This window comes from Pipra filicauda, unplaced genomic scaffold, assembly GCF_003945595.2.
Source record: "Pipra filicauda isolate LSUMZ 115617 unplaced genomic scaffold, ASM394559v2 scaffold501_size416358_pilon, whole genome shotgun sequence".
Lineage (NCBI taxonomy): Eukaryota > Metazoa > Chordata > Aves > Passeriformes > Pipridae > Pipra > Pipra filicauda.
The window spans coordinates 170,109-198,007 of NW_024104645.1; the positions used below are offsets into that span (position 1 = coordinate 170,109).

Genomic DNA, 27,899 nt, shown 5'->3' on the forward strand with positions numbered 1-27,899 from the left:
CTCTGCAAATACCTGTTCTCAGGTGACAGAATTAAAGCACAGCCATAGTCAGGTCCTGAGTGCATTAATATTTTTAATTAACAATCACATCAACAATATTTTTAATTAACAATCACATCAACAATATTTTTAATTAACAATCACATCAACAATATTTTTAATTAACAATCACATCAACAATATTTTTAATTAACAATCACATCAACAATATTTTTAATTAACAATCACATCAACAATATTTTTAATTAACAATCACATCAACAATATTTTTAATTAACAATCACATCAACAATATTTTTAATTAACAATCACATCAACAATATTTTTAATTAACAATCACATCAACAATATTTTTAATTAACAATCACATCAACAATATTTTTAATTAACAATCACATCAACAATATTTTTAATTAACAATCACATCAACAATATTTTTAATTAACAATCACATCAACAATATTTTTAATTAACAATCACATCAACAATATTTTTAATTAACAATCACATCAACAATATTTTTAATTAACAATCACATCAACAATATTTTTAATTAACAATCACATCAACAATATTTTTAATTAACAATCACATCAACAATTACCAATTACATTAACTGTTTAATTAAAAATTAACAATACAATTCTCATCAGAGGAGAAAGGAACTTCTCCTCCCAACTAATCATCACTTTCTGTATCACTGTATTCTGATGAGTCAAACCATTCCTCACTTCCTGCAGGAGGGAAAGTCTGTTTTCCAGCACCTAAAAGTAATTAACAAAGTGCAACATTCATAAACCAAGAAAAAACAAACTTCAGAACAAATATGTGGTAGTATTAAATGATCCTAACCTAGCAAAACACACTTTAGACTAGAAACTAGACCAAAATACTCAAAACTACTTCCAACTGCTTTTTGTCTGTGTGATAGAAAAATGCTCTGCTGCCTCGAGGTTGCTGTCAGAGAGCCTCTCACCTCTTTTCAGAGAATCTGAGCAATGTGGCAAGTGTCACATCTCTGAAATAAATGAGTACTTCAGAGAAAGACGATGCAAAACCGAGGATGCTCATAATTTTATATATTTTAAACACAGACTCATTCAGTCCTTACCAGCTGAAAAAGGGCTTTCCTCTTCAGACTCCTCCAAATGTTCAAAATCTAAAGACACGTGAATATTCTGTTGATAAAAACACTGTTTGAAATACCTGCTCTGAGGCACAACAAATGTGTTCAAAACATTCAATAACTCACAAATGAATTTTCACTTCACCTTTTTCTTCAGTAATTTGCACCATGCTCCTTGTTTTTCTTTTGCCAGAACAATCACAGCCTCTGTATCCTTAATCACACATGTGGACTTCTCTGCAAATACAGACTCTTGCAACTCCAGATCAGCCAAATAAAGTTTTTCTCCTGACCTAGCACTGCGATATACAAAAAGTTTAAAAAATTAAATGCAAAAAGTGATCATAAAACACTTTGTTGGTTATACTTAAGTTCCTTAAACCTACCTGAAAACCACCTTCTCTTTAGAGAACTCACATTTAGCATCAGCTGCACTTGGTATTTTTACCTTCAGTGTAACAGTCTTGTTATCTTGAAACCACTTGATTTCTGGATGATAGCTGAAAGAAAGGAAGTCCACTGGGATTATTTTTCAAAACAGAAAACCACTGAGGTCTAACTAGGCTGTCTTGCACACAGCCAGAGTTCTCCCATGAAGTCCCACAAACTCAGCCAAGTGTCCCCGTCTGCAGGGGCACTGACACCAGCAGCAGTGCCAGGCAAGCAGGTGACAGGGCACCACTCAAACTTCCTACAGAAGCACCACAGTCCCAAGTCTTTGGAAGAGCAAATTGACTAATTCAAGTGGGGAGACACACCGTTGTTTGAGATCTAAAAGGATCACACCTACTCACTTCAGGATGACATCACGGTCTGGTCTTGAAACGCCAAAGGAAAAGCTAACTGTGGTTCTTGTAGCTTATTAAAGAGTTCTTCTAATGTGTTCTGCAGCAAGTACTGTGGTATGTGCTAGCAAGACCAATCTCTGACACAGACTTCTCAGCTGACTACAGACACAAATACAACCCTGTCTGGCAGTTCATATAAAAGCAAAATGGGAACAAATCACTATTTTCTTACTATTTATGCTGATGAAGCATAGAGTCTTCTGCTTCCTCTGTTTGAGCTACATCATCTGAAAAGAAAACATCCAGAAACATCTCTTATACCTATACTATAGAAACATGTACTTGCAGAATACCCCAGCACCATCATAAAAATCACTTGGTAGCAATGAAATTACTACTGCAAGACTGTATGTGGCTTTTATATTGGGTACTTCCTATCCTGAATGATTTCATAAAGTTAATAATTAACTGAAAATTTTAACTAACAAGAGTATTATAGCTGCTGCAAGAAAATAAAATTAAAAAAAACCCCACCAAACACACAGTTTTCCAGGTCAGGTAAAAGTTTACTGCAGTTTCAAGACATTATTTATTTGAAACCTGAAACATGCCATTTTGGGAACTGATGGGGACTTTCAGGGATGAAACAACTCACACTGGTGTCACCACCACAGTTGTAAACGCAGCATTAATGTGACTCTACCACACCAGGGAAAAAAAGCCTTCTATGATAAGCAGTCCCGGATCTCACTTGACTTTGTCTGCTGCAACTTTTTCATCTCTCAGCTTTCCCTGCTCCAGACTCATGTGCCAGCTGCTGGCAGGTAATCCTGTGTCCCCCTGCTATGCCTAAACACTTCTAAGCCTCTAGTGACTGAATACCACATCCTTCAGATTAGATTAAAAAGAGCTATTTTCTGCCACCTCAAATCTCAGGGAAAAAAAAATAACCTCCCAGAGAACAATACTCTTATTCAAGATGATATTTCCACAGATTTTAAGCACCAAGCTTGAATTCAAGTTTGAAAACCACAGGAAATTATGAGAAGGTTTACCATGTGGATAACTCCCAGAAGGATTACAGCTTTCAGGAGAAGCTTCTTCTATTGACATATCCTGTGGACTGGATGCCTTCTCTTCTACATAAGCTGTGCCCTCCTTTATGCTCCTGAACATAGGAAAACAATGTTTTAAAAGAAAACCACAAATGATACCCAGTGAACTTCACCTTACAGAAGCTCTCTGAGTCCCCCTTACTTTACTTGTAGCTTACTAACAAAGCCTGCAATAAGTTCTGAACGTTTCAACAGTAGTATCAGGCTTAGTGAATCTGTAAAAAGTGATCCAAGCAGTTGCATTAAACATATCTGAGATGGAGCCATGGCACACAGCACCACAGTAAAGTTGGTTGGTCTCTGGCATTACATGCTTAGGTGACCACGTGGAGGTTCCCAACCTTCCTCTCCTGTTCACTAACAGCATGAAAGGAGAAATGAATGCAAAAAGGTTGTGCCTGGAGGTAGCAAAAATCTCACAGCCTGAGAGTCCCTCTGTAAGGAATAAAACCTGAAAAAAAAGCCTTCCAAGCATCAGCAGTGCAAACACTGTTCTCATACACCAAGTCTGAACAAGAATGGGAAAAGCCAAATCCTTTGGTTAAGATTAAAATCCGGCACAGTTCTAGAGAGGAATTCAAGAGCCTCAATCTAAGATGGAAATGGAGTATGAATGGGGTCAGGGTTCCTCCTCTTGCTGATCAGTAAAGTCACAGAAACAACAGCCTAAATGAACTTGCTCAACCCTGAGACAGCACAGCCTGTGCTGGTATTACAGGACCTTTCTTGTTTACCCAGCAATAGCTACTCTGGAAGAAAGTAACTGAGATTTCTTTCTTCCTTATAAGTACTTTAAAACCCTTGGCTGGTCAGACAGAAGTACTGAAATTTATTTTCAATGACGGTTCCCCAGACTGAAGATTAAGTGGCTGCACTGGGGGCCATGCAGGGGCCAGAACAAAAAGGCTACAGATATCTTGCTCGTAAACATTTTACATCAAGGGCCTAAGAATGTGCAGCAGAGCAGAGTGAGATGTGCCCTCCCACCACACACTGTATTTACTCAGTTCTAGAAGTTTACAGGGCAAGGGAAAAAAAGTTCAGTGTTGCTTCTGCAGAACCCACCCTGCAGCCACACTCCTTAAATGTACAGCTCTAATAATTTCAAAGGAAACTGGTTACATTTTCCAGCTTGCACTCTGCAGTTGAACACACACAGACAACATGCTCAACTGCTCTGACTTGTAGTAGGTACTGACTGGTAAGCATTCAAACCAGCCACTGACCATAGTGAGTTAGAACAGAATCCATTATTTTCATCATTAACTCAACTGTCTGCATCAAATTCTAGTCTAACGTTTTCTAGAGCTGGAATTTTCTTTCTCTTGTGGTTATGTGGCTAAAGAACAGTTAAAGGGAAGCAGACACATCACAAACACAATTGTTTCTACGTTTAAATGAAAATCACAGTATTAGTAACAAAAATGTTCAGTTAAAATGAAATAGTATTTTTTCCTCAGAAAAAGATATGCTGAAAAAAAAGTCTGTGGACACTTACAAGTCCTCCAAGTTCTCTGCATAATCTGACACTTGCATGTGCCTGCACAGCTTCTGAATTTCTGCCAGATGTTCTGGATTGTCAGTTCCCAGACCGGTGGACAGAATCTCAGATCGAATGTTGTACTCATTGATCCACACCTTGACACTGGAAAGGTTGGAAACCCTGACCTTGAATTACACAACACAACAAACAGAAACCACAGTTCTTAAATGGTCTCAACTCCAACTCAAAGATGCCCTTTAAGTCAAACTTCAAGTACGGCCCTACTGACTTACACCTGTAAGCAATTTGTTTTCTCTGATTTTCACACAGGAACCCACCCGTGTTTAACTGTTTTCCAAGTATCATCATCTCTTTCATTGTGACTATGGCTCAAGTACCTGGCAGTGTGTCCTATTTAACAGAACCAGAGGGGCAATGAAGTAAACAATCCCAGCCCTGACCATGTAAGTGACAGCAAAAATACACATCACATAGTTAGAGTAACTGTGAGTCCCAAAGAGGAAACTGCTGGGGAAAGGAGGGTGAGGGGCACAGTAAGAAAAACTGTGAAGAAAAACCACAGCCTTGAAATTGGTGAAAGGTTGAGAAACACCATATGAAAAGAAGCTACTAAAAAGAATGACTTCCAGATCTTTTTCCACTCAGTTTTTCAGCTGACTCACTCCACAAGACCAAGTCACCTGCTGGATGTTAACATATGTGAAACTGTAAAACAAGAAAAATTCAAGAAGAAGAGCAGCCATTCTTCCTATTTTGGACAAGAAATGAAGGAGAAAAGCTTCAATATTTTTTAATTTGCAAAAAAATTTACACTAGACAGCAAAGTAGTGCAAGCACTGTAAGAGACAGCAGACTCAGAAATGTAAACAGAATAAATTAAATCTAGTTCAAGAGCTCTTGGGTATCAGGAAACCATCTTGGAGCATCCAAGTTTCATTCTTCCAGGGGGACGTGTGATGAACTGCAGAACTGATTTTACAAGACAAACTCCTGAAAACTAGTACTGCCAAAATACACTTTTGTTACTAACTTTGTGGAGTAGTCTTGGACCATGTCCAGGTTGCTTCTAAGCACCTCCAGGGATGGAGACTCTACAACCCCTGAGCAACCTGTTCCAGTGCTCAGACACCACCACAGCAAATTAACCAGCACCACTATGTGAGTACCACACAGGATAAAATCACTGCAGGAACAGACATAAGGAGAGAGAATAATGGGTGCTCTTGTTGTAATGGAGTTAAGATACCAAGACTTCACAGTGCTGTCATTCTGTACCTACCACTGGGTCAAGCCAAACTGTCTTTCCCAAGGTATGGACTACTTTTGCATGATGTAGTCTTCCTTTAATTTTGTGACGAATGTCATCAGTCACCTAGGAAAAAACAAGGTGTCATTGCACTTGGGATGTATCAATACCAACACAGCTTTACAGTTACTTTAACTATAAAACTCACTATAATGAAACAATCTTCTGAGCTTAACAGTGAAAAGGGTATTCAATAAATAAATAAGAGTTTTGAATAAACCAGTGGAATACTCCACCTTAATTGTAGGTTAGAATAGTATCAGCCTTTAAAGAAGGAGCTTCCTCAATGAAAGAGCACTCAAACACAAGTCAGTTTACAGAGGCTACCCTTCTGCTGTTCCTCCTCCAGATTCAAAAGCAGTAGTAACCTGTTCTGGTAGAAACCATTTAAATCACAAAGAAGAAAATCCCATGAATTTCACTGTATTATTTTGTAGGAAAACAAAAACGGAAACTGACTTCCAGGAATCTGGCCCATTGGCAGATATTTAGTGGTAATACTAATGAAGCAGGTACCTAAGTTTACAGTCTGTAACTGTTTCCTTGTAGAAAGTAACACAGAGAGCGAAGGGAAAGAACATAAAGGAAATAGCATGCAAAACCTGCTCAATATTACCTTTGGGTTCCATTCCGTTTCATTATCAATGGGTTTCACTCTACAAACTACAAATTCCACAGCCTGAGGTGGCAGACTCTGAAACCTTGCAGGTAAGTGAAGCAGCTGATCACTATTGACTTGACTTGTTCTGCCTTCATCTATATATTTAATTGTGACCTTAGGGACAAAATTTTCTTCCTCTTTTGCTGGAATGTCTACCACCTGAACCCTTCATTTAGTAGGAAAAGAAACACAGAATTATTAGTCGTGTAACCAGTTGTGAAAGGATTTTTTAATCTCTAATTTTAAAAAAAGGGAAGGGGGGGAAGGATATCATCCTGTTTGCCAGCAAGTTAGAGAGTACGTGAGAGCTTTTGATAAGCATGATTTGAACAGCAGTGGGTTTTCTGCTCCTTTTGGGGATGGATTGACTTTTTTTTAACAGAGCAGTCAAATTTTTAAAAAGCTTTGTATAAAAACATGCACATGAATAAAGTAAAAAGTCAACAAAATTTTACCTGTGGCAAAGGGCTCCCTCACATAACCCATAAAATGCTGACTTCTCCACGGTGGTTACAGAAATCCTTTGTCCTGGTACCTTAAAATAATTCTGCATTTCTTCGGCAAGAATTGTGTATTGGTCCTTTTCTTTCTCCACTATTCGGCCAAAGTAGTTTGTTGCATGTACAATGTGAAGAGGCACAATCTGAAAGGATCAAACACATTAAGCAGAAAGGAGGGCTGGAGGATTCCTTAAATCAATGGAATGTAAGTCTTTATACCCAAGATCACCTACCTCTTTCCAGCCCCAAAAGGTGCCAGATGCTGCTGTACACACACATTTCAGAAGATGAGTTATTGTTAATCTTATTATTCTTAATCCTAAGTGCCTGTAGTCCAGTGGACAGGGATTTAAGGAGCAAGAACTGTGAGGTCTCAGCTGATGATATTCCACTTCAGTGAACCCTGCCAAGGTTACTCACCACTAGGGCATTCCACACCATTCCAACTCAACTCTAAGTGCTCTCCAGCCTGACAGGGAGTTTTAGAAGAACTGACTGCTCTTTTTGCACTAAAATGACTTAAATGAAAGACTACAGGTCTATAGCTGTCAACACCTATGCATAAAGTGCTGGGTGATTGCATCCAAAAGGCCACGCCAGGCAGGAGTGCTGAGATGCAAGTGGGTATGTGAGGCCAGACAGGAAGGATGGCAGGGGCCAGACAGGCAATTCCCACTTACCAGAAATCCTAAAAAAAGCACCAGGTGCCTTTTTTTTTTTTCCTTCCTAAAGGAAGGAAACATTACACCAGGCTCTGAAGAAAAAAATGGATGACCCATTTGTGAGACAGACACCCAGGCTCTGGGGCCACAACCAGCAGAACTGAAAGAGGAAATGGAGGTGGCCACAAGTGCTGCTGTGAGAGCACCTCAGGTAAAGTTTCTAAGGGAGCTGGAGACACAAACTGCTGCTGGGATGCGAAGAACCACCATAGCAAAGTCACCCCAATAGCCATGAAGGTTTTCTGAATGTGGAACTATTAAAAAAAAAAAAAGAAGAACAACACTGTAGTGAAAGCACTCTGCAGCAAAAAGCACCAAAGCACTGACACCTTAGTAGGAAATAAATGAACAGTTCTATTTAGAAGAGAGGAGCTGTATCCCACTTCCTGTGGGTACTGCAAATGAGTACACAAGTTTCAAATTCCAAGGCCAGAAAATGCTTAGTTTTCATCAAGTTCGCATGAGCACGTCAGTTAAGAAAAAATCCTCACTTCCAACAACACATCTGTCACCCTCCACTTCAACTCCCCTTCACTCCCAAAGATTACTTTGTGTTTCCTTTACAAGAACTATAACTTAAGTTTCTGTAAGCCTTCATCTTTGTTAATTTTAGTATAAGGTCTTAAATTATAAAGGGAAAGAATAAACAGAGTACAAGTCCTCTTCCCATGGAATGTGAATCTTCAAAGCAGAAGAAAAATCTAAGGTAAACTCAATCACCTGCAAAACAGTTTCAAGTTCAAGCTAAGGACACAAGGAAAATCTGGCACACGTATTTAGGCAAGGGAGAGGGGGGGGAAACTAAAAAACAACAAACAGCCAAGACAAATGGTGTACATACTGCAATAAAATTAATGGAAAAAAAAAAAAAAAAAAAAAAAAAAAAAGAAGTAACATGCTAAGTAGCTGTTTAAGACCTGACCTCTTGGTACCCAAACCCAAGGAAAACTCTAACTTACCATCACACGTTCAGGTGTTTTTATCATTTCATGTGGGATATTCTGGGCCATGTCTATTGATACATTAATTTGATGCCGATCTGGACACGCTGTTCTATTCCTACATTAAAAAACACCACAGGTTTAGAAAAAAAGCTCTTTGTTTTCAGTCGTAAACTATTTTTACTTGACTTGCAACAGGCAACATGGGAAAAGAAAAAAGAAAAAAAAATCATGAGCAAAGCCTGTTTCAGATAAATTCATCAAGGAATCAGCAGCAGTCATCATTCAGGGCACAAAAACCTGACATCTCCTTACTTGCAAATCCCAAATGTTTTAAGAGAGGCACACAGGGGCCTTGAAAATTTTTCATCTTCTTCAGATTCCATCACCCTGGCAGCCAAATCATGCAGCTGTTGTGGAATTTCAGCTTCTGCACGCTTCAAATAGCTCAGAATCTCAGGTGCATGACGTGGACTGTTCTCTGTCAGCAGAATGACTGATTTGGCATTTGTGTGTTCCTGATCTACAGAAGAATCCTAAAAATCATAAAAAAATGTTTTTGAAAGCTTTTGTGTATCCACCACTAATAATCCAATGTGGCATTAACCCACTAAAGGTTTACTCAAACCTTTCTCAGAGTGCAGAAGTTGTCAGTCATGCTCTGTAGGCGCTGGCCAAAGATTCTTAGAGAAGGGAAACTGAAATGGATCACACAAGTTGCATCTGTAATTCCCAAGGGCTCCAGGTAGTCATCTGTTAAAACTAAAACACATTTCACACAGACATGTAAACTTCAGATACGAGAAGTATCACATCACGTGAATAATGGCTGATTTCCTTCTCCCCTTCCACTGATTGGAAAATGAAGAAAAAGGTCTTTTCCCAATATACTTCCATAAGGCTTTATATTTCTCCAGTCAATAAATTCCATCAGCATATGGTAGACACACCATTTCTTGCCAAGCTCTAGTAATCTGGCATAATTCTGCATCTCCTGTCAGCATCACAGAATACACAGAACTGAGCACAGCCAAGTACTTCACAGGAGTGAGACACAACACACTTGAAATACTGTAGGAATGCCTACAGCTCAGTATGAACCTACAAAGTAAAGAGAAGTCCATTTTCTTGCTTTCAATGTATAAAATGGAAAAAAATTCAGTTTGAAAATGGATAAAAGCCTTTGTTACTGCAAAAAAACTGCAAAGAAAATTCTACTGAAACTTACGGAAAATTATTACAATATATCTTTTTTTCAGACTTAAAATCTCCTCTGTGGCAGAGACAACTGTGAAATAATGGTAATTCTTTGAAAACACTGGAAATTATTAACTAATGCAGGGACAACAGTAACAGGGAAAAAGAAAACAAGAAACACCAGTTGTAGCACTAAGAAGTAAACGGACAATTGGAAAGAGTTCACAGGGATCTGCTCCTGTGGAAGTGATGAGAGAACCCAGTGTAAGTACTTAGTGTAGATCTTAACTCAGCATGAAGACATAACCCCAACTAGACAGAGAGAGAATCCTCACCCAACACAACAGGAGTGCCAGAACTGCGCATTTTTCTCCACTTCTCTGAAACACAACTGACATTACACTTGCTCTCTTTATGTTTCTTCAAGGTAACTATTGAGTTGCTCTTCAGTGCCTGGATGACAAAGTGAAAAGTTACACATTTCTCCAATGCAGCAGTCTCTAATCAACTCTAATATAAAGTACTGTCTCTTAATAGAATCCAGCACACTTCAGATACTGCAAAGACACACACGGAAAGAATTAATGAAATTTAGGTTCCTTATATGAAAAAAAAATATAATACGGCAATTAAGCTCCTTAATTTACATATAAAAAGAAAACGAAAATCTCAGGTTCCCATGGATTAATAGATTAGACAGATGTTTAAGAAAGTACAAATTTCATTTCAAGCTTTTCCCACCATTAATGTCCCCTCTCTGAGTTGATTCCACCCTCTAACAACATGAAGACTCACCTTCCAGTCTCTCAGAACAAGCATTCTTAAAGTCAACCCCTGGAACATTTTCATAGGCCAGGTAAGATACTCGAAGTTGGTGTATGCAAAGATTACTATGAACACATTCAACCCGACTTTACATCAACAAGCACTTCCTTAAGTGTTGGCAGGTAAGCAATTCTGATATGCTTGAAGAAGTGAACTCTCAAGTACTCAAGGAAAACGTGTTAGATAGTCACAAGCCTGAACCAGATTTGCTTCCATTAACAATCATCAAAAAATAAACGTTCCAGATACACCGATGTTTGCATAAGAAGAAGCCTTCAAGTATCACAGCATCTATGCCAGCTTCTGCTGGAAAAAAGTCAGTTTGATTCAACTCTGCAGGTAAGAATTCAGGAATCAATTAGCCTTTTTTTCTCCACTAGGAGGGCAGGCTGGGGTTACTTTTAGCAGGAATAATTAAATTCCTAATTCACACTCCTCCTTTATTCTCAGAAGTCAAGGTATTTTTGTTTAACTTCACTATTAAAAAAACCCTACTTATCTATTTAAGTTTAAATACCTTCTTACCTTATAAATCATCTCTACTTCATTTACTGAGTCAGTGAATATCAGCACCTTCTGAAGATTTGCGTGGGTAAAATCCAGTATTTTGAGTGATTCAGCAATTTTGCTGCTGTTCATGCAAGGCTGCACGACCTAGAGACAGAATAAAACAGAGGGCTGGTAATTCATGTAACCCATACATATTTTACTATATAATTCTTCTTTTTAATAACCACTAAGCTTTACTCTATAATGCTAAAGAGAATGTAGTACATGGCAGCTCTGGTAAGTGGGAGGTCTTCTGTTGAACCTACAGGAGATACAACTCTCAGAATGCATGCACTCAGGACAGCTTCCAGAAGCATAATTAAAATCCATCACATCATCAAAATCCCACAGTAAGGTTTTACATCAATTTGAACTGATTTACTAATTTGAGTTTGGAATTTTCAAGCACCACTACAAACAGAAAAGGAGGGAAAGATGGGGCAAGATTATTTACTAGAGCAGTGACAGGACAAGGGGGAATGACTTCAAATTGAAAGAGAATAGGGTTAGATTGGATATTAGGAAGAAACTCTTCCCTGTGAGGGTAGTGAGGCTTTGGCACAGGTTGCCCAGAGAAGCTGCGGGTGCCCCATCCCTGGAAGTGTCCAAGGCCAGGTTGGACGGGGCTTGGAGCAACCTGGGATAGTGGAAGGTGTCCCTGTGCATGGCAGGGGGTGGAATGAGATGATCTTCAAAGTCCCAACTCAAATCCTTCTATGATTCTACAAAAAGCTTCACACTCCCAAAGCATTAAGAGTATTGCAGTGGTGCAGAATAACTAATGCATCCACACACCAACATATTTTGTTCTGCTGAATCATTAAGACTTCACACAAAACCCCATGGTGTTTCAGTTTCCTGTCACGCTCGAGAATGTCTAGTCTTGGAGATTTCCCAATGTTTTAAATCCCCAAACTATTCCATTTTAAGACACAGAAAAATTCAAATTACACTTAAACCATGTTGTGTTATCCTTAAGGGCTACATGACACTGACTGGAAATTAGGTGAGAAGACACCTAAGAACATATAATAGGCTTTCTGGAAGTTTCAGGTCAGAAGTTCAGTACTGTGTGGCACAGAGCAACAAAACAAGTATTTTACTATGTCTGCCTTGGCACAGCTTACCTGGTAGTTCTGCCACTCACAGTTAACAACTGCAAAAACATTCTGATAACACTCTGGTCACAAATTATACTGTTTGCAAATACTTCACATCAAATTCAGACTCATTTGCACTAACCATGAAATATTCAAGGGACTATCTTCACCTTAGTCCTACAAGGAAGGTAAGAGACCTTCAGCTCATTCAGTGAGTCCCTCACACAGGACTTGAACAGCTCACACGTGGGAGGTGCACCCCAGCAGCCCGAGGTGCACCCACAGCACCACCTGCTTCTGACAAACCATCCGCAGCCACACGGACAAGGAGGGACATCATTCCCCAATTTTTACCTGTTGCACATTCCCACAGATGGCAGCTTCTTCGACAGCTGTTATCATAACGTAAGGATCGTTCATGAACTCCTCCACCAGGGCTGGGATGTGTTTGTTCCACTGAGTTCCCACGGCAATGATCTGATGTGCTGGATTCCCCCGCGCTCGAGCAGCGGCCTTCTTGTAACGATCCAATATTGTAAACACCTACAAAGAAAAAAAGGGGTTTTCTCTCCTCTCATCCTATTCCAGGGAGCATGTGACAGCATGGAAAAGCAACACCGAGAGCACACTGGATTTCCCAGCCACAAAACCACTACCACAGCAAACCACAAATTTCACATCCCAAAAGGAACTGTTTGCTATGTACACTTTTATCCTATTCTTCAAATGACTTCTGAAGGAAGAGAAGTGACATGACAGTATGAAGTAACAGCATGTGCATGTATACAGGACTGTAATGCAGGATTCTGTCCAAAGACGGAAACCTCAGGAAAAGGATCTGTTCAAATCTGCAAAGTACTAAGAATAGACAGAAAGCCCAGAGGCAGTCAGCAAAAACTAGGAGGTAACCAGAAGACAAACCCAACCTGCCAACACAGTAATTTACAAATAAAAAGAAAAAAGAAGGGGTGCACCATAAAATCATTTATAAAAAAAACCAAAAATCATTAAGACAGAATGAATCTGTTCCTGATGACACTACCTTAAATAAATGCAAGCAGTCCAGCTGTGGAACATCAGGATGACCAAGAGCTTTGATTCAAGTAAAAAAACCCAACCAAACAAAACCCCACCTAACAGGGAAAGTCAGATTTAATATCAGAGCTCACATCTTCCAGTGTTTTTTCCCCCCTCAGTATGTGCCACTGTTTCAGACGTGCACAACTGGAACAGCATTTTACCAGCTTACTGTATTACAACATTACCTGTTCAGTAGTGTCAGAGAACAGCACCTCAATCTCATCAAGAACAAGATGGCAAAGTCTACACAATAACCAGCTCTTGTGTTCCATCAGTCTCAGAAGGCTGTCTGGTGTAGTCACTATTACTTCACCTACCAGTCAGAAAAAAAGACTGAACATTAACTTACATCTTGAAATAATATTATTAAGACACCAAAGAACACAGCAGCTTTCTTAAAAAGGCCACATTTGAATTTCAGATGCAACATCTTGAAGCTAGGGAGTTTTCTGTTGTTTGGTTTGGGGTTTTGTTTTTTGTTTGGTTTTTGTTTTTGTTTTTCTGTTGTTGTTTTTTAAATAGAGAATACTCAATTCCATTTTCTGACTTCTAGTCAACAGTTCTTTTAAGTTTCCTTGTATTCTTCTACCCCTGCATGTCTTCCAAGACCTGAGCAGGCAAAGCTCTGAGATTTTGGAATCCAGTGAAATGTCTGAAGGTTAACAAGTTCACAAAGCAGGATGCCATTTTTTTCCAATAAGGTACTGAAAGTAGATATAACAACTTCAGAACCAAACAGTCAGAAGGGAAATAATTAAATATGTGCAAGGACAACTTTAGAAAAGTTCAGTTTGAAAAGTGGAATAAAGCACACACTGTAGCTTAGGTATCTACACGCATATGTGTGCATGGGTACCTATATATATATATATATAAATAAAACCACACCAATCCTCATCGGTGCAAATACACCAACAGCTCTACTACTAAAAGATCTGGATTCATCCAGCAGGCTCAAACTTGAATGATGGATGAAAGAATACAAACTGCTGAAATGGAAAGTCTTACATATAGTTTTATCCATGGTTCTTGTTCCCTTGGCAAAAAAAGCCACTTTTGAAAATGCAATTAACAACCAAGGCTTAACAAAGGGACCAAACTAGATTAATAAACTGAATTGTTCTAACTACATACACTTAAGCAGGGCAAGTCTCCCTTCAGCTTTTTTATTACTTCTGTGCTGTTTCTCCATGGAGCACCCTCTGCATACTACTGAGATATATGCACAAAGTACGGAGCATTTATTGCATTACAAGTTGTAAACCACTATTTAAACAAACAAACAAACAAAACCCCCTTCACTTTACGGAACCAAAAACTTAAGAAGCAGAAATTGCTTCTTTCACATGTTCCTGCAATTAAGGCAGCCCACACTGCCTTCAAGCACAACTAGGATGACAGAAAGTATTCTTACAGCCTCGGGTTTCCACATGGCTGGCTGCTTCCTTGTTCTGCCCAAGGATTATCAACATTGGATGAAGATCTCTGCAGCCTTTCTGGTACGTTTTCAGTAGGTCAAAAACAAGTTGTGCCTTCTTCCATCCAGGACATACAATAAGTGCTAGTGGCTAAATACACGGGTACAAAAAAATTTTGACACCACAGTACTAGACAGAAGTAAAGAACCTTTAAGAATTGTACTATTTCAGGATTTAGGGCAAGCCACAATCTACAACACAGCCTTTAAGTACTTCAAAACTGAGGCTTTCAGTACTATAGCACCTCCTTAGTGCACATGTTACAGACTCAAAGGGATGCATGCAACAGTAAAAGGTCCAAAAATTTAACAGAAGCAGGAGCATCTTGTCCTACTTGTTTTACTGGGCCACTTTCAGAGGTCCCTTACAAACTCAACAATTCTGTTTCTGTGATTTAATCAAGTTAGAAAATTAATTATAGTGTTTAAAACAGCTAATACCCATTTTAATTTAATGATTACATACCACTCCTGTAGAACCAAAGCTTCATCACAAACTGAAGCGCCAGGACATGAACCACTTGTTAGGGATTACTTGATAAATAAAGTCTGGGACTCCCCCATTCACACAGCCCAGCTCTGTAAGCCTCTAAGCAGAGGCCTTATAGACACTGGCAGGTATCATGAAGATACACTGAGATCACATTCCAAACATTCACTGGTTTTCTGATCACTGTTCTACAGTTGCACTTTCCAGGAGTAACAGGTTTCTGTTCTAGTATATACATACTCCACTCCTGTGTGGCGAGGTTCGGTAGGCACTTTTAATCTGCAAAAATGTAAGAACTGGTGGAATATATAATAGAGGGTCATTTCCCTGGTGGGAGATGGCAACAACATCATATCCCCAGGCTGCTGGCGGCCAACAGTAAGACTCTGTGAAGTTAGGGCCTGAAAATTTGTTCTGAGCAAGTTCCTGCAGAAAAAGAAATTAAAGAGTTCCACATGAAAATCGTGTGCTTAAACACCAACAAAACATGACAAAACATAACACCAAGTGACTTAAAAGCTTTTGACCCACTACAGACTACATGTCCTTAGCAGGTAACACGAAAAAAGTTCTTCTGGGTTGAGTTGTTAAATTAATTAAAATTCAAATCCCAGGACTTGTACCAGTGGTTGATATACCAGAAGAAATGTGTACAATTCTTACAGCATCTCTCTGAAGCTTCAACCACATGAACAACCTCCTCAAACAATCTGAGGTATTACTGTAGTATTTTGTATATAAAGTTAAGGTATGATGCTTGTCTTAAAAAGATAATCAGTATAACATCATGACATTAGCATTACCTTTTTCAGACCATCAGAAAGTGGTGCTGTTTTCAAAACTGATGATGGCTCAATTCTCTTGTTAAGGAACACGAAGTTTTTTCCTTCCCCAAGATTTTGAAAACTCTGAAACTAATGACAAATAGATGACAAAGGCAATACTTAACAAAAGGGGTTTAGCGCTTACATTCAACTCAAAAGCACTCTCTGTATTTAAGAAACAGTATTTTGATGAAAATGAGCCACATAAAATTGTAAATACACCTTAAATATGATTCATGCATACTGATACATTACACAGACCAATGACAAGACAAATACTCATTATTACTAGCTCTTAAAGAAAGGTTTTTCAAGAGGGTCTTAACACAACCATGTTAAACCCCTCAAGAGCAGCAGTGGATGTTCTGTGCACAGCTGGCACGAGGCTCCACCCCTGAGGCAACGAGCAGCACCAGGCAGGGACTGCAGGCACAACACAGATGGCAATTTCTCTCTGTTGCTCCTTCCCTTTGTTCCCTTCCCACTTCTTTGCTCCAGTGTGGGTCCTCTACAGACTGCAGTCCCTTCAGGATCACCTGCATGGAGCTCCCCCTACTCCTCTGACCTTGGCATTACCTCTGTTTCTCATCTTTCTCTTCTCTTGTTCCCTCCCCTGTGTTTTTTTTTGCCCTATCTTACATTCACAGAGGGTCCCCAGCCTGGCTGGCTGGCTCAGCTTTGGCCTGCCCTGGGTTTTGTTACCAACGCAGCTGCCACCAGCCCCTGACCTCCTCCCACCCCTGCAGACCCAACACTACCAAAACCAAAACATCTGCACAAGAGAAGTTAAATGAAAGATGATGCTTGAAATACCTGCTGGCCATTTTCACCCCTGTGTGTCTGAAGGGAATTGGAACTTAACAACTGCGGAAGCCTGAGAAACACACGAGCACTAAATCCAACATAAATGCAAAAGTAAAACGTCATTTATAAATACCACCATTTCCAAAATGTCACGAAGCAACACAAAGTATTTCTGATGTATTATCTACGCCAATGAGAAAAACCCTTGAACATGCAAGAAATCAAAAATCACCCCTTTGAAAAAAAAAATAGTGAAAATAATCCTACAGAACTTTGTTCAAAGATAATCGGTAGGTTCCTTGACTTTAGAAGAAAAATAGACTGGACTGCAGGAAAAAGGTTTCTTAAAAGTTTCAAAACATGAAACAACTGATCTTTACATCAGTTAGAAACTGAGACAGAAAACACTCCTGGGGCTTATCACATATGCATCAACTGACATACAGCACTTTAAAAGCATTGCACAAGTAAGTTCATAGTCATATTTCATTAAGTTTTAAAACTTTATAAATCACACTAAGAACAAAATAAAGCAAGTTAACACATTCAGTGTGCAGAAAAATACTTCCCCATCATATCCTTGTTGTTAAGCTACTGATTAGAAAGAACTGCTATTTTTCTTGTAGTCTGGGTAACCATCAGCAGCCTCAAATTCCCTCCTTCCCCACAAGATGTGTATGCACCTTCCCTTACAGCCCCGCCCTTTAGCTGCCTAAGAGCAGCAACTGGAAACAGACTATAGCTCCCAATTATCTGATTACATAATCACTTAAAATATTTAACATGCTGCACCATACCTGTCCGTTTGAAGTGCTTTACTTTCCTTCAGAGGCAAACCTGGAGTTGCGTTGCCCATCTAGCAAGGAAACATATTTTAACACTAAAATACTGTCCAAAAGCAACATTTAAAATACAGATCCGTGTCATACTGGATGACTACGGTCTTCCTAATCCGACCTACGTATGTTTAACTTAGTTTGTATTTCACGATTTAATACAAAATGTAATACTTACGGGCACAGTATTTTCATTTACAGCTCTGCTTGACCTTTGGGATGTCTCTTCGAGAACAGAACTAAAACCAGCAAGACCTAGAAAGGTAGAGTAAAAAATGCAGATGCACATTTTTGATTATCTGAACACATAAAAAGCCAGTATTTTTATTTACAGTGGGTTGCCACCGACTTGTTTAGCTGCTTGTATCATTTCCTAATGGCAAAAACAACAACAAATAGTTGTCTTTACGTAAAGATAACTACACAGGTGAACTGAGTGAAGAAGGGGAGGGGATGGAAGGTTCCATACTTTTATAAAGAAAGGCATGAATCACAATGACACAAGTCATTGTAAACATTCCTTTCAGAAGTAACTCTGTTCAAATAAATCCCTCCAAATTCCAAACAACCCAGTAATGCATCACTGATCAATGCCACAAGTAGTATCAGTAACACCTAATGCTACTACCATATCAACGAAGCACTTGTGTGATCACCTCAGCCTCCCTTTGCCAATACAGCACAAAAAGGGACTCAGACTGAGGCACAAGGTTCATGGCTGTATTGCTTCCCCACACACAGTTCCCACCTGTTTCAGGATGTGGTGATATCTTCTCCCCAAACGGCAGTTTTGGCCTAGGAACAAATGTAGGACCCACAAACTCCACTGGAACCCACTCAGCATTTAGTGATGCTCTGATGTCTGAATCACCTGCAGAACTCTCTGCATTCCCTTTAGGTTCCTCGTAACGAGCAAAGTACTTTGTGACCAGATCATCATTAACACATATCTGTAAAACAACAAACTCTTTACTGATCACTGTCAGCAAGCAGTAAGCTACACCTCTACATACTTGATTAGAATTTATTTGAAGCTTTAAATAACAGCAGTGATTTTATAAATTATAAAACAACTCAAACCAACCAACCAAACAGAACCCCAGACACAAGCAATACCAGTGAATGCTTTCTAAAGAATATTAACTCCAGAAAAGGAAAGTCAGTCCTATCTTCCTGTATGTTTTTTCAATGGGTGTTAATTAGTTGTGAGTTTCATGCTTCCGGCCAAAATTCTGTACTGAATTAACTTTTTCTATGAGCCCTTCAAATCTAAAAGAACTCCCTAATTCAGTCTAGCTGGTTTGTTTCTTTTGGACTTAGCACACATCAAAATCTAGCAGAAATAAAGTAATATTAAGCTAAAACTTCTTGTATCTACCATACAGCTGCTTAAGTCTGGCAGTAGCTACAGCAGAGATTTGGCACAAGTTGCACATTTTGGCAAGTGGAACTAGATTGGGGTTTGTTTTTCCAAATCCTTGAGGACTCAGTTGTATACAAAAGCATGAACTTCCAGTTATTTTTAGAATATTACACAGCTACCCTACTGAAACATCTTCAAATATGATACTACAAAAAGGTGACATCACAAGAAGTGCACCAAATAATTCACACAGTTGTCCACTTGAAGTACTGGCTGGATTTCACTTGTCAGTAACTTCCAAAAAACGGTTCACATACAGGAAAATGCAATTTCTGCCTCTTGGAATTTCTCCAGAAGTCTGCATCAAACAGAACTATAATAAACCTCTAATAAGTTGATGATTTAGCATCTACTGTATCTGATAGAAATTGCAAAACTCACAAGTCGTGCTTTCCAGTCTTAAAACTAATAGCAAAGTGCATCAATAGGTTTGAATATATAAAAGCATCTTACCTTTTCATCTTTTACAGTCACGAAAAGGAAGACCTGAAACACATTATCTTCTAGTGCCTGCACCTTGGCTTTAACCTCAGTAGCCTCTAAATGTAGTAGTGAACACAAGAACAAGAAAAAAAGATTAAACCCTTAATCAAACTATCTTTATTTGTACTGTCCAAGACAGATAAAACCAGAAATCACAATTCAATGCGTAACTTATTCCTGCAGAGAAGCTAAAACAAACCTAATAATGTTTGTTTTATGTGAAATATACAAGAAAGTTAACAATAAAAACTTAAAAAAGTTCCAAAAAGGAAGTTGTCCTTACTCTTTGAATGAGGATTGAGAGCTGCAACAGATTAATGACCTCTCGAGACAAACTGCTCTTAGTTCTACACTAAAGTCTTGGTTGATCTTTTAGACTCTGACAATCTGGAGCACCAGTGTGTGCTTTCCAACAGTGACATTTACTTTTTGTGAAAGAAGCTGTCTGTGCACATCTGTACAGCTTTGTTAAGCATTTCATTCAAGCAAACACAGATGATAAAAGTCCATTCCCAAATCCTGAAGCAGTTGTGCCTACACTAATGATGGACTAGCAACTGAAACAAGTATGGATTACTACTTATGGGACAGTCTAGGAATATCTATTTTGTTATTGCTCCCTACTAATCTTTACTTTGCACAGTGATATTTTGATGTGTGTAAAGGGGGGGGGAGTAAATAGCAAGAAGTGCTATGCCTCAGTTGGTGTGTGAAACTATCAGCCTAAAGACCTTTTCTTGCTTTCATAACTCATCCCCTCCTTCCCAAATACCTTCTGTGTGGAGTTTGGTATACTGCTAAGTAAGGAGGGAGGCAATTTTCCAGGTAGAAGCAAGTAAGCCAGTACAAAGCCCCAGGAAACAGCTGCTTTTTTACTAAGACCAAAAGCTGTCTCATATCAGAAGGGAAGGCTTGATATGAAAAAAAAAAAAAAACAGGACAGCCAACTGGAACACCAAACATGGGAAGGGACAAGAACAAACTGGATAACAATATGTGGAGCTCAATCTATTTGTTAACAACTGTTACAAAGATATTCCTCTTCTGAGCTGGTGTTTACATCCTTGCCAAAAAACAACGGAATGGGTGAACTCCTAACACAGGTGTTGCCACCTCTGTACAAACCACCACATGTGATGCTGATTCAGAGACTCACACCAAATACACAGAAAGGCTCCAATGTCCAAAGCAAACGTTACATGAATGCCCCCTTATTTAGCCTGCCCAAGGGCCAGATACAATCTAGTCAACCACCAAAATTTATGCAGCCTGGAAGTCCACAGTACTCAAAATGCAGTTCCACAAACATCTGTGCCTTAGTCCATACAAAAAAACTTATGCAGCTCCTTTCTCTTTATGTTTAACATACAACATTCTTAAATATAATTATAATAAACTTGTGTCTATACACAAGTACTATATTTCTCTAACAATTTTTTTTCCCCAAAATAGAAGCATTTTTTACCTTTGAGAAGGTCTCGAAAATACTGGACAGCAGCAGCATCCCATCTTCTGGCTGGTCTAGGAAAATAAACACAACAAGTTGTCCCACATCATCAAACATGAAAATGGTCATTTCAGAAAGAACTCTGTGCTTGTAAAGAAATTATTTTAAGTCATGCCAAATTTACAAAGTGCACCAACTACACATAAGCAGAATCTTACTACTTAGAACATTACTTCAGTCTTGGTAATATTGTTTCAGCTCACCAATAAAAGGAACTGAGCAAAATTACAGGATATTGCTTGGTCCAGGTAAGATGGCCTACATCCAACATAAAATATAATGGAATCATAGAATCATTTAGATTGGTAAAAAACACCAAGATCATTGAGTCCAACCATTAAATCAGTACTGCCAAGTCCAGCACTAACTTATGTCCTCAGGTACCACATCTACACACCTTTGAAATCCCTCCAGGGATGGTGAATTTGACACTGCCCTGGGCAGCCCCATCCAACATTTAACAATCCTTTCAGTGCTGAAGTTTTTCCTAAACCCAAGCTAAACCTTCACTGGTGCAACCTGAGGCCATTTCCTCTTGTCCTATCACTTGTTACTCAAAAGCAGAGCCCGACCCCCACCTGGCTCCACCCTCTTGTCAGGGAGTTGTAGAGAGCGAGAAGTTTTCCAAGTCTGATTTCCTGTGTTCTTCTTGAAATGCAATCCTTCCTAAAAAAAATTCTGCACTAAAAACTCCTCCTAGAAACCTTTTCTTAAAAATGTATGAATAGAATGTATTTATGAAACTCTACTTACCCTAATTTTGCAGTGTTTTCACAGAAGTCAAGATGCAACGTCACTGGCTTCGTGCAATACAGGCTGCACTTCTTTGCTCTGTATGGGAGCTTCGAAAATACTCCCACTGGAACTCGAATGCTGAAAAACAAGAGGGGAAATTACCTCACTTTACAGGGCAGATTTTGTTCTCCAGAAGTCACTGGTCTCAGACACATCCTCTCGTTACCCTGTATCTGACAACAATTCTTCAAGGAATTTGGCTCCCACCCCTGGAACCCCTGTCTTCCCTAAGAGAAGCGCCATCAGGACTGGTGAAGGGATTTACTTTGGATAGGAACGCACATCCTATTTACTTGGAATCTTTCTGATCCTTTGTCACTGCAGTTTCAAGTCTTCTTGATATTTATCTTATAAATATCTTCCTTTTTAACCCTCCCACTACCACATACACCACCTGGCACTGCATATTCCAGTTTGCAGATTTTAATTCTGTGCGAGAAACCAGGTATGCTTAACAAGAAAATTTAATACACACTCAAATTTGCATTTGTACTCATTTTCCTAAAAAAGAATTTATTCTTTACAAATGTATCACCAGGGAGTTAATCTTACCCTTTACACTCGGTTTGGTTGGAGATTTTTAATAATCAGCAAGACATTGCATGCAGCAAGCTTTTAAGGTGCATGTATTTATCCCTTTTGTTAATCTTTTAGTGTGTTATGAAAAAAGCAGTAAATCACACATTTATTTCTAACTGAATGTATTTTAAACTTGGGGCATTGTCATGTTGTTTCCCAACACAGCAACAGTCAATTTAAAAACACTATTTAACTTAAGAATTATTTTTAAGTATTTTATATAAGCTCTAATTCTGTGGACTACTACGAAAACCAATTTGTTTAAGTTTCTTGTACTCTAAGTTGCATATTTTAATAAAGAAACAAACTTTAAAACTAAGAGCTGGAATAGGTTTCTCTAGAACAGATTTTTCAAGATTTTAGGAATAGAAGGTTTCCTAATGGCTTTGTCAAAAACCTGGAACCTGTGGAAACTCTTAGTAAACAATTAGTAAACTGCAGTGGGAAAAACCCCACAGATTTCTGTTCAGATGTCAAAAGCTGCTATAGAAAGTGAACCCCTGCTTCCATATATGGTTTGTAACCGATTTTCACTGAGCATAACTTTAAATTTTTTTTTAGTATAGACCCACTTACTAAGGGAGGAAAGAATATATAAATAGCATTAACCAGCAGTCAGACATTTCAGCCATAACAAACTGACATTATTTCTATTTTGAATCTTTAAAAAAACAAAGCCTAAGATGGAAAGCATCTTTAAAAGTTCACAAAATAAGGACTGGTTTGCACCCACACTTGCAAGAGCCTATCACCCAGCTAGCAGCTTCTGTGGACCCAACCCACACCTCAATTCAAAGCCTTGTCACCCTGAACCTGAGTAAGTGTTAATAGCATCTGTATCCATTAACTAACAAGTATCTTACAGGGATAAAAAACTCTGACACATACTTGTCTGATTCAACCAAACTGTATTTGGCGTAATCCACAAGGAAACATCTGAGCTGGTCACGAACCGCGTGGCCCTGGGCTGACTGAAAGACTGCCCTGCACCAGCACTTGAGCTCCTCACTGAAAACCACATAAACCTGAGGAAGAAAGAAGACAACAGATTCCTGCAAATGGCCTGAATTACACTCAAAGGTCTTTCAGAGGCAAGAACATTTATTACACAGCCCTACATTTTCTTTGTAAAATGCAAGCATTGCAGCGTGTGCAGTTAGGAAGCTTACAGATGAGAATGAGAACACACAACCCACAGAGATCCCATTACCTACTTTTCTACATAGCTATACAAACCCCCCAAAAAAGCAAGCATCTGTCACTTCACCTCAAACCAATGCAAAGAACAGACTATTTCTATGTACATGATACAGCAATGACTTTACCTGGCCGCCTTCTATTGTCTCTGGTTTTAATTTCTTCACATCTTTATGTTTGTCATAGAACTCAGTCATTTGAGCATTCAGGTTGTTGTATGCCACTTCATAGACTTGGCCTGGTACACATTCTTTCACAGCAAGCCAAAAGCAACTTGGATCTTCAATCTGGGGCAAGGGGTAGAGAACAAGTACTATTAACTCCTGCTAAAATGATGCTTTTTAAGAACATCTGAGCAGCAAATGTACGAACAAAACTTCATCTCTTGTGAGGCACCTTTAAAATCATGGTGACTGATACTGAGCATACAGAATGTTACCAAACAAACCACCTTTCACACCGTTAGTTCATGAGATTAATTCTCAGCTTCCAAGTTTCTTTAGCACTGCAACAAATGCCACATGAAGTCTGCAAGAGAGCAGCACTTTCTAAAAGCTGGTTAAACCAAACACTGGGCAAAGCGCAAAGCTTTTTACTTCCTTATGAAGTCTTCAAGAGTTCGTATAAAAACCTCAAAATATGTGATAAACCCCACCAATGGGCACTTTTTCGTACTCAGAGTCTGCATGACGGCCAGTTTCTTTAAAATGGGGTGACAGCTTCCTGCCCAGCCTTTGTAAACCCTCATAGTCCAGTGTTCCAGCTGATCTGGGTCCACAGTTGTTGTGGGTTAATCTCAGCAGACAACTAAACCCCACACAGCTGCTCCCTCACTCACATCCCTGTGGCAGGATGAGCAGCCAACTAAGAGGATAAAAGTGAAAAACTCACAGGTTGATAGAGTAACAGCTGACAAGGCAAAGCAAGAGCTGCACGTACAAGCAAAGCAAAATAAAGGACTGTGTTCACTGTTTCCCATAGGCAATCAGTTGCTTGGCCATTTCCAGGAAAACAGGGCTTCATCACTCACAGTACTGACTTGGGAAGGCAAATTTGATGACCACAGACATTCCCCTTTCCTCCTCCTTCCCTGCAGCTTTTATTGCTGAGCACGACATCCTGAGGCAGGAAATATCCCTGGGGTCAGCTGTCCTGGCTGTATTCTGTGTTTTCCACAACCTCCTGTGAAATTCAGTATAATCTAGACTACACTACATACTATTTAAGACTGTGTTGCACAACTATCTTAGATTTTAGCTGCATTCCTTATTTTGGAAAGGTTAAAAAGTGGAAGAATGGTGAGGAAGATGGTAAGTTTGCTCAAGTGACCTTGCAGCTGGGAATACCAAGGCCTGAAGAATAACAGTGTGGGAAACCCCATATATTACACCTACTGCTGTTTATCCTCTGTTTTGAGAAGTACAATTTCTGTGTAGAGACAACGTAGGTGTTTGGGAAGACTTGGAGGCACTGTCAGGGATATGTTGAGCTCCCTGTTTAGGGAGAGAGATCAAAGCTCAGAAATCATGAAAAGCACAGGGTAGATCATGGCATGGTGGTAAATGATATGCACACAGCTATTTTGTGAGGAAAACAAAACCTAAAACAAATGACAAAACGTTTATAACCCATATTTGACCCCATACGTACAAGGAGTACTGGTGAATGGACATACACAAGCACCTTGTTTGTAAATCTCACTTCCAGAAAGTCACATGGAAATAAACATCAGTCCTCCACACTTTAAAAACACCAACGTACCTTTAATACCACAACATCCACGTTTGTCCCGTGTGGCACATTCATCACTTCTGTAAAAGAACGGCAAACATTTGATTAACAATTTTTAGAGCCACCATTTGTTTTGAAGTGTACCTAAAGAGCAGACACCTAAAAGCACCTATGGATTTTTACTACCTATGTCAGGAGTATTAATCTAGGCAACTTGTTAACATATTTCAAAGGGTTCAACCAGCCTTCTTAATGAGGTGCTATGCTAAAGTATAATTAAGATTTGCCATCTCTTCCATTCAAAGGCCAACAGACACAGGCTGATTACAGACAAGGGCTGCTACAAGCTACTTACATGAGCAAATGGACACCAGAGGGAAATATTTACGTGTTTTAAAAAAAAAAAACAACAACCCACACCCTAACACAAAAGAGGAGTCCCAAATCTAGGGATTACAATGGAATAATTAAACTACCTGCAGACTGAAGTAACTTGCATTTCATTTTGGCACAAACCAGCATACCGTGGTATCATCCCCGCAGTGTCTACCTTACGACCTAATTCCCACTGGAAATAACTGCCTAATAAAATGTTTCAAGAAGGAAAATCAAGACATCGGCCTTCCACTTCCAAAGCTATTGCTGAACAAGTCACACTAAGCAAGCAGCAACACAGCTACCCTGCGGTCACAGCGAGCAACAAGCTCTGCTAAGACTGAGCACTAATTATTCCCAGTTTAACATGACAATGGAACAGCCTAAACTCTTTGGGAGGCTTTACCTAAGGTCATTCGACACAAGGCAAGCTCCTGAGTCCCACAGAGGTGTCTCAGCACTGCGCTATCACACACTCTAACAGTGAGATACATTGTGCTGCCCTAAGACATTTAAAGTAGACGCCTTTTTTTTTTTTTTCAGCAATAACATGCGAGGGGCATAAATAACTTCAGCTAATGTCTCAGGTGGATTAGTGCAAGCACAGAAAACGGCCCAACAAAGCAGCGGGGACGAAGCACAAACACAGAAAAGACTCCCAATACAAAAGCGCTCCCAATACATTCCCAGTAACATTCCCGCTTTGTTAAGAACTGAGCAAGAACACAACTATTTACTCAAACCCCCCACCCACGGCGGACAGCAGTTACCTCGTAAAAATGCCTCGTCCCAACCCGCTGCCGTGACACCACCCCCCGAGAGGCAGAAAGAGCCTCTCCGGCAATCCCGGTGCTCGCAAACCCTCCTGGAAAACACAAACCACCCGCTGTCCCTCTGCTCCGTCTGAACACCGCTCACCGGGAGGCACTAACACGAGGAGCAGGGGAACACGTGACTGCTAAAACCCGAGCTTTTCCTCTTTATTCCGTCTCCCCCCGCCCCGACACCCCCCTTTCCACCCTATCCTGCCACAGTTCCGTGGTTTTCCCCGCGGGAACGATCCCGCTGAGCCTCAGTGCCCAGGCTCGCACGCACCGCCCTGCCGACGCTCCGGCCGCTCCAAAGGGAATCTTCCACGGGAACCTTCCAGAAGCCTCTTCCCTCCGGAGCCTCCCACCTCCAGAACCACCCCCGCGCGAGGGCGGGCTCTGAGCTCCCAAATGGCGCATTCCCGGCTCCTTAAAAGCTTTGGAGGGGAAAATGGCACTTGACGGGAGTGAGACAGGACACGCTCGAGATGCTGCAGGAACGCTCGCAGCTCCACCCCACAGAGCAGGTGGAAGTCCAGCTTTTGGCTTTTCGATGTATACAAATTGGAAAACGAAATCCTTTTGATAACACATAAAAGCCTTTCTTGTGGCAAACAACTTGAAAAAGAAAGTTCTGCTGGAATCTGTGGGAAATTAATAAATTTTTGGAGTTTGGGAATTATTTGAGACTTAAAGTCTCCTTTGTAGGGGAGACACTTGTGAGATACTGGTAATTCTTTGAAAATGCTGGTAGTTCTTTTAACTAATGCAGGGACAACAGGAAAAAAAGAAAAGAAAAAAAAGACCAGCTGTAGCACTGGAAGCAGGAATATGAATCCATAAGAGAGAATATAGGGATGGTGCTTGGGTGTTTAGGAATGGGATCAGGAGAGCTAAGGCACAGCTGGAGCTGAACGTGGCAAGGGATGTGAATAATAATAGTAATAGCTCCTAGAGGTGTGTTGATTACAAAAGGAGGACTTAAGCAAATGTACACCCCCAATCCATCAGACAGGAGATCCAGTGGAACCCACAGGGAAAAGGCTCACGGGGTTTCTTTGACATTTGACAATTTTTTTTCCCTCAGTTTCTGCTGGCAGTCACTCTTCCCACATCTCTCAAGTCCCAGAACCTCGGGGGGGGTGAAAAAAGTAC

The 27,899-nt window shown here is 39.8% G+C and overlaps 1 protein-coding gene across 3 annotated transcripts; it reads right to left on the reverse strand.

Moving 5' to 3' along the window:
* Nucleotides 1-564: 564 nt before the first annotated feature.
* On the reverse strand, nt 565-27,591 carry TDRD12 (tudor domain containing 12). Of its 3 annotated transcripts, none has more exons than XM_027729575.2 (31): nt 27,031-27,591; nt 25,591-25,640; nt 23,958-24,116; nt 23,521-23,657; nt 22,012-22,131; nt 21,217-21,272; nt 19,722-19,807; nt 18,594-18,795; nt 18,024-18,100; nt 17,807-17,865; nt 17,019-17,097; nt 16,185-16,295; nt 15,622-15,807; nt 14,829-14,982; nt 13,600-13,727; nt 12,689-12,877; nt 11,211-11,339; nt 10,196-10,313; nt 9,292-9,425; nt 8,979-9,199; nt 8,682-8,781; nt 6,956-7,143; nt 6,456-6,666; nt 5,813-5,905; nt 4,528-4,697; nt 2,970-3,082; nt 2,147-2,201; nt 1,513-1,626; nt 1,272-1,425; nt 1,112-1,178; nt 565-764 (listed from the first exon to the last, which is right to left on the reverse strand). In XM_027729575.2, the coding sequence occupies exons 2-31, from the start codon at nt 25,633-25,635 to the stop codon at nt 679-681; spliced, it is 3,741 nt and encodes a 1,246-aa protein (XP_027585376.2). In that variant the 5' UTR covers nt 25,636-25,640; nt 27,031-27,591; the 3' UTR covers nt 565-678. The 3 variants fall into 3 exon arrangements, with proteins under 3 accessions (XP_027585376.2, XP_039242728.1, XP_039242727.1); XM_039386794.1 differs by having other exon boundaries at nt 17,019-17,079; nt 27,031-27,126; XM_039386793.1 differs by lacking the exon at nt 27,031-27,591 and adding an exon at nt 26,706-26,815.
* Nucleotides 27,592-27,899: the final 308 nt, after the last annotated feature.

What these genes read in the sequence shown, in the direction of transcription:
- TDRD12 (XM_027729575.2), bottom strand. Translation starts at nt 25,635, where the DNA reads ATGAATGTGCCACACGGGACAAACGTGGATGTTGTGGTATTAAAG. An exon ending in AAAGCACTTCAAACGGACAG is followed by an intron (nt 17,098 to 17,806) that starts GTATGGTGCAGC and finishes TGTTGGATTTAG; the next exon opens with TGCTCGTGTGTTTCTCAGGC. An exon ending in GCAAATTACTGAAGAAAAAG is followed by an intron (nt 1,179 to 1,271) that starts GTGAAGTGAAAA and finishes TTTTATCAACAG; the next exon opens with AATATTCACGTGTCTTTAGA.